Source organism: Gekko japonicus, unplaced genomic scaffold (assembly GCF_001447785.1).
Source record: "Gekko japonicus isolate JY-2015 unplaced genomic scaffold, Gekko_japonicus_V1.1 scaffold520, whole genome shotgun sequence".
Lineage (NCBI taxonomy): Eukaryota > Metazoa > Chordata > Lepidosauria > Squamata > Gekkonidae > Gekko > Gekko japonicus.
This window is the reverse complement of record NW_015169188.1, coordinates 755,066-762,350: the sequence shown is the minus strand read 5'-3', so window position 1 is coordinate 762,350 and position 7,285 is coordinate 755,066. Positions and strand designations below refer to the sequence as shown.

Genomic DNA, 7,285 nt, shown 5'->3' with positions numbered 1-7,285 from the left:
CATTATGAGTGAACTCTTTTTAATGGAGAAAAATGTTTTCAGGATTTCTCAATCTGTAACAGAACACTGAATTATCTGCATATATACAAACTTCCAAAAACTCAAACATCTCATATTTTACGGTTCTGTTTGCCTTCCACTCATTCTTTTGATTCTTCCAAGTCAAACGTGAAAGGCTTGTCATACCCCATAAGATGATTATAGTCCTGAGGATACTGGAAGAGCCCTGGGTTCACAAGCATTGATTTTGTTCTGGCATAAAATGTTGTGAACATCTTGCTGATGTCTGGGATTTTCACATCCTTCTGATGGAATACTGTTTTCTTTTCTGCCAAAATGGCATTGTATGTAATGGCTGTGTAGGTGTCCGTTTCAGCTTTATGGTACAACCGAATCACGTAGCCCTTTGTAATTAAATGCAGGGTAATTGGTGTTACAAATGTAAAGAATCCTATAATACTATAAAAGGCAATTTGCAACGGCAGGCTGTTAAAATCCACACCTGCTTTGAAGATGATGAAAGTCATCATGCTAAGGCTAAGCATGCTGGTAGAATAGGAGAAAAATTTCACACCTGCAGGAGAAAGAGAAAGAAAAGGTAAAAAAACCCCTGAGTTTACAGTAGCTCCTGCAGTTGCCAACATATATTATTGATATGCAGCCATTAACCATAACTCAAACAGCAAACAGGGGTAGTTCCACAGAAGATGTTGCATGTGTAAAAATCCTTGCACAAATAAGTGCTAACATTACTCCTTACTATCTGTTTACACAGAGTGAAAGCATTTGTATCTCACCCTATCTCTTTTGCATGTGCAAAACATAGCACACAGTATTTCTTCAGATACAATTCCAAACCCAAATTAAATGAAACCATCCATTGTACATTTCATTGCTTCAAATGCACATTGTTGTTTGGCTGCTGCAGGTGTTGCACCAATGCTTGTATGTGGAACGGCACTAAGTCCATTTTTCCTTTCCCATCCAAGCACTGCTGAATCCAACCAACAGCCCTTTATGGTGCTTGCAGAAGACAGCTTGCCACACGCAGTTTGACCTGTAACCTTCCATCCCGGATAACCCATCCTCTTACCTCAGGAAGTCAGCTACAATGATTCCTGTCTCCAGTATGGACTGCCAGAGCCAAGCATGCACCAAAGCCCCACCCCCTGCCCACATGAATTATACATCTGATTCTCCCAGTTACAGCTCTCCGTACAATCTGCAGCAACGTGGCAGGTGGTTCATCTGTGGCTTCATCCCCCTGCACTGTTGTGGATTTAAAGGCCTGGTGAGGTTTGCAGGAAACAATCAGATGTTGAGGACCCACACAATTGTTCTTTCCCATGTGGTACAGGCCCTTTACGCATTACAGCAGCACCATGCAATGAAGCTACAGAAGAAGAAGTCCCAAATGTGTTCAGAATTAAAAGTAGGTGGTGAATATTCTGAGATTTCCTCACACAAGAACAGATTTTGGTGCTGGGCACTAAGTGTTCACATTACAAAGCCGTATTCTGGAATTCCCTTTTCCCAATCACAAACACCTGTGGAGCCACTGTTCACTCTATGGTGGAAGTCTGTGTGTAGCAATCAGAATATGTAGATTTCCTCAGCAGGGCAAATAGTGTTTCCTTGAGAAAACAGCACTAGGGGTGAGGGGTGGGCTAAGAACCCCTCACCCCCGCATAGCAGTCCCAAAACAAATCAGGCCCCAATGTGCCTTGGAGACACAGCAGCATAAACGAAAAACAAGGTGTAGAAAAACATTTTATTATTTCTTGATCCCAGGAAAGTTTTTCTACACCTTGTTTTTCTGTCCTGCTGCTACTGCTGGTGTGGCCCTGATTTCTTCTCTCCTTGGAGACATAGAACACGTCTTTGTAATGTGTGAATCAACCCTGAATTCAACACCCTAAGAACTTCTACTCATATTTTTCAAAAGCAAGGGGAAAAAACCCACTCTAAGAACCATTACATATACTTTTAAAAGGCAACTTTTCTTAAGCCTAAAGAGATAAGACTTCTGTGCATATTTATTGAGAAGTAGGCTGTGAAGCTTTCAGTAGAACATTCAACTGAGTAAGTGTATATAGAACTGCAAGCGGAAAAGTGTGCGGACAATGCCTGGGGCTATCTTGGAAGCAAAAAAAGAAGTGGGATATGAACACACACTGTATGGCTACATCTGGCTATATCTCCCAGCAGCAGACATACATCCAAGCAAGCATGATATGTGAAGAACAATATGTGAAGCAGCCTGCCCTGGCATTGGGCACTTGGATATTGATGTAACATTCTGAGCCGTACAAACATACCTGGAGACTCATTCATACTTTTGCTTCTGATTAAACCAGCCTTGCACATTGGGACACCCACCATTCTAGGCAACTTGTTCAGAACTACCCATTAGCATTACCCCCTCCCTCCAGCCATAATGCTCTTTAATTGGACCGAGACCAGCAGTGCAAAACGCTTATGACTGCTTCTGCTAGCCATAATATCCCGTGGAAGTGGACTATACAGGGTAGGGCAGGATGGTACTGTAAATCATCCAAATGAAGAATTCCGTTTTCTGCCCTTAGCATATACTTCCAAAGGAACAGAACGTTTGCACTGAAAAACTACTTTCAACTTAAACAAGATTTAGAAACAAGAGATAATAAGAAGCCAAATACTAAAATACCCACCTAATACCATCTTGGCCAAATTTCCACAGTAAACCAATCTTCCATATTCAGACTTGTCATGGAAGGGTGATGTGCTGAAACAGCACAGAGGCTCCACAAGAGGAAACAGAACCTTGAGAAGGAGGGTAGCACACAGTGATGGGTGTCAGCATCTCTTCCAACAATGTTCAGACTATAACAACCACCTACCTAAGCCCACAGTGAATCCCAGAAGAAAGCTATGCCTCTAATCAACATACTTTTCAAATAGTCTTTTGTATGTGTTGTTAATGGTATTAATCCCTAAAATGCTAAAGAACACCTTTTTTTTTTTTTGCTGTCTTTACCCCCATGACTTTCAAAAAGAGACGTTCAGAGATGGTTTGTCATTGCCTTCCTCTGTGCAGCAACCCTGGTATTCCTTGGTGGTTTCCCACTCAAATACTGACCAGGGCCAACCCTACTTAGCTGTCACAAGATCTGACGAGACTGGGCTAGCCTGGGCTATAAAGATCAGGGCTAAAGAACACTACACAACAAAAACTGAGTTTGGGTATAGCTTCAAACGGGAAAAACTATCAAGGTGTTGTCAGTTTGATCTTGAGTTTGTTTAAACTTAGGCCAGGAACCTGAAACAAATAGTGAACAAGGCACCTCTGAACATGGGTGAAGTGCCTTTCTTCACTGAAAAATTATAACCAGCCCCCCCCCCCAAATCAGGAACCTGAGGTAGGAGCCTTTCTTTCCACCATTTAAGAGCCAATATAAACAGAAGTTACAGTTTTCTTTTCAAGCTTCCCTAGCTCACCAGACTATAACTGGCAATGAGCTACTGAAGACTCAACCCCAACTTGTTTAAAGACATCAGCACATGATTGTTGGTGCTGAAGGACACAGCACAGGTTAAAGCAGAATTTCTTATCAAATTTCACACCGTTGGGAGAAATTACCAAACAAAAGACCCAAGGCATTCAGTTACAGTCTTCTCTTTCTACTGTCAGACTTCCTCTGCTTATAGCAGCCCCGTTTTCGCATTCTTTATCCCTAAACAAAGTGCTTGTTAAAACACAAAATGCAAGACCTGTTAGAGATTCAATCCTGAACGTTAGGGGAACTCGAGCGAGCTTGGGGCATTTCCCCCTGTGCTTCCAACTCTTGCTTTTGATCTAGGACTGAGGCTCCGAACGAACTGATTTCTGTAGAGCACAGAGCCCCAGGCTGGGTAACCTAACATTAAAAAGAGTGCCCTCAGCTTACGTGAACATTACCCACAAACAGTACACGGCTTCCCTGCCACCCACCACTCTGAGCATTACAGCGTGGGTCTCTGGTGCAGAGGGCGTAGCCTTCGGGCAAGCTGAAACCGCGGCGCACCGCTAAGGTTTTAAGGAATTCAGAGGGATCTGTCAAGGTCCTCCCGAGCGGAGAAGGAAGCGCTCAAGGGGCAGCACCTGCTTGTTTCCCGCCATGCCGGAGAAGGATCGAGCTGCTCCGCGCCAGACAGTTCGCGGCCCCGCCCTGCTGCAAGAGGCCGCGGGGGCGTCTCTCGGCTCCCCGGCGGCCGAACATTTCTCCACAAGCAGGAGAGCTCGGCACCGCCGGGCACCGCGCAACCATGGCCCCAGGCCCGGCGCACGGCACCCTATTGCGGCCAAAAACAACATTCCCGGCGCTCCAGCCCGTCACTCTCCTGCGGCTTGGGGCGTCGCTTAAACCACCGGGAAAGACAGGCCGAATTCCCGCCCGCTGGGTCCTTCCCTTTCCGGAGCAGCTCTAGCGTAAAGGAGCGGGGTGAGCAGGAGGACCACCCCCTATGGGGGTGGGGGGGGGGGGGGGGGTTGGCAGGAGGCGTTTCCCGGCTTTGCCGCAGCGGGCTGTCGTTTCGTATTTGACTGCGGAAGCGAAGGGGCTTGGGTGGCAGCTCTCAAGAATGCCTTTCTATCGGGCGTGCTTCTGGGGAGTCAACGATGAGATGCGCTCTTATTATCCCGAAAGAAGCGCAGGTCGGCGATTCCTTTCACTACTTAATCCACACACTACCCCTGTCATGTATGGTCCCAAGTGACGGGATCTACTAAAAGGAAGGACAGGATTGCCCATTGGAAACAATAGGAGACGCTGGAAGACCCATTGGAAATAATGGGAGATGCCAATTGACTTGCATGGGCTCCATTGGAAAACATTAGGGTACAAGTAGAGTTGCAATAAAAATGCGGAATGGATTTTCCATTATGGTCTCCCACTACTCTGGGGAGGGAATGAGAGACCATGGAGTGCAATGACAGCCACAGGATGGAGCAGGAGTGTTCAGGCACTGGGATGAGAGGCCACGGGACCCCAAGGTGGAACAGGAGTGTTCAGGGACTGCCACGGAGTGGAATGACAGCCCCAGGTTGGAGCAGGAGTGTTCAGGGACTGGAATGACAGGGCCACGGAGTGGAATGACAGACCCATGGTGGAGCAGGAGTATTCTGAGACTGGGATGACAGGGACACAGAGTGGAATGACGGCCACAGGGTGGAGCAGGAGTGTTCTGGGACTGGGATGACAGGCTACGGAGTGGAATGACAGCCCCAGGGTGTGCCACGACTGTTCAGGAACGGGAATGACAGGGCCAAGAGTGGAATGACAGCCCCAGGGTGTGCCAGGAGTGTTCAGGAACTGGAATGACAGGGACCCAGAGTGGAATGATAGCCCCAGGGTGCAGCAGGAGTATTCAGGAACTGGAATGACAGGGCCACGGAGTGGAATGGCAGCCCCAGGGTGTGCCAGGAGTGTTCAGGATCAGGAACTGGAATGACAGGGCCAAGAGTAGAATGACAGCCCCAGGGTGCAGCAGGTGTATTCAGGAACTGGAATGACAGCCCCAGGGTGTGCCAGGAGTGTTCAGGAACTGGAATGACAGGGCCATGGAGTGGAATGACAGCCCCAGGGTATGCCAGGAGTGTTCTGGGACTGAGATGACAGGCCCACGGAGTGGAATGACAGCCCCAGTGTCGCGATTGTCCGTCAGCCCAGCTGGAATGCTCAGCAGGATCCCATCCTCGTCACGATTTTTGTGTAGTGGGTTCGACGCATTAGAGATCATGAGACAGCATGATGTGAAACATGGTATTTTACTGGGCACAATAAGAACACGGACTACTGGCCATATGGCCAACTATATACACACCTGGGGACACACCCTTAGGTCCCGTTGGTGGGTTCAAATCTCCCGCCAAGGTCCTATTGGTTCCGAATGGGAGAGACTAGGAGCCTAGTCCCTATTGTTTGTAGATTCAAGCTCAGGAGAATTCACTGTCACCTGGTGGTGGTCAGCGGACATAACACCCATCAAGCTCTGTTAAAGGAATGGGGCTTTTTTTGGGGGGGGGGGAAGCATCCTAGGGTTGTTCCATATGTACATGTGAAAGCTGCACAGGATGTGGGGATTTTGTTCCTAAAGATTAGTTCTTCCTCCACAGGTTTATGGAAATCAAAACAAGATTGGGTGGTGGAAAGTGCCATTAAGTCCAACCTGATTTATGATGTCCCCGTAGGATTTTCAAGGCAAGAGATTATCAGAGGTGGTTTGCCATTGCTTGCCTCTGCATAGCAACCCTGGACTTCCTTGGTGGTCTCCCATCCAGATACTAACCAGGGCTGACCCTGCTTGGCTTCCAAGGTCCAAAATAAATCAAGCAGAGGACACATAAAGGTACAAGTCAGTGTATAGAAGTAGTGATAGAAGTAGGATACTCCTGAGCAACTTGGCATGGTAGGATATGAATACGATAAAAATCTATAGATTTTTCTATTCCCAAGAAAAGAAACAAACACTTGGCACTGAGAACTATCAAAAATGTATTACAGTGCTTACAGAGTCCACACAGTCATTTAACTGTACCTCTCAAACTCACATTTTAATAGTATCAGCTTTTACAGCCAAATTACTTGGAAGTAAGCCCCCCTGAGTTTTATAAAGGATTGTTAGTGCAGAGAATAAAGTATGTTCATCAAGCATTAAAATTCAAAGCCACAATCCTTAAACTTGCAGGCACTTATTGTTGAAAGCTAAGTCAAAAGCACATGAAGCTAAATTAAAATCTTTTTCAGAATGCTAAAATAGAACATTTTAATTGTTTCCAATTATTAATATGTGGACCACTTTATAGTCAAAATACCATTTGTGAATTCTGGGGAGGGGGAGAGCCATAGGTACCACCAAGTACTGGAGTATGAGGTGTCATATATGGGCAGAATGGATGTTAGGTAGCAATAGGTAGAATAAAATCGGGAAAGACATCATAAAAACACTTTATCTAATAGAAAACCATCACAGTAAGTCTTCCCTATTCTAGCCAAGAGTGTACAGTCACACAAAGTACTCAGTACTTGGTGAGAAGGCACTCTTTTGGCTGGAATAGGGAAGACCATATACACTTAACAAGATTTCTTGTACAACTGAGCTTTGTAAATGAGGCTTTTCTTTCACCACAGAGCAAACAGCTGCACCTCAAATCTAGAACAATTCTCCAGTAAACAGTTAATAGTACTTAGGGTTTTTTGTGATTCTGTTGATGCTACAGAACAGTCATTTTTTCTTGCATTTGTTAAATCCAACATTTCAAAATTCA

At 45.9% G+C, this 7,285-nt stretch overlaps 1 protein-coding gene across 1 annotated transcript; it reads right to left on the bottom strand.

Annotated features, from left to right (window-relative positions):
* Nucleotides 1-71: 71 nt before the first annotated feature.
* TMEM70 (transmembrane protein 70) lies at nucleotides 72-4,427 on the bottom strand. The gene is made up of 3 exons (XM_015416201.1): nucleotides 4,121-4,427; nucleotides 2,691-2,802; nucleotides 72-574 (listed from the first exon to the last, which is right to left on the bottom strand). Exons 1-3 carry the CDS (start codon nucleotides 4,331-4,333, stop codon nucleotides 141-143), a joined length of 759 nt encoding a protein of 252 aa, XP_015271687.1. The 5' UTR covers nucleotides 4,334-4,427; the 3' UTR covers nucleotides 72-140.
* Nucleotides 4,428-7,285: the final 2,858 nt, after the last annotated feature.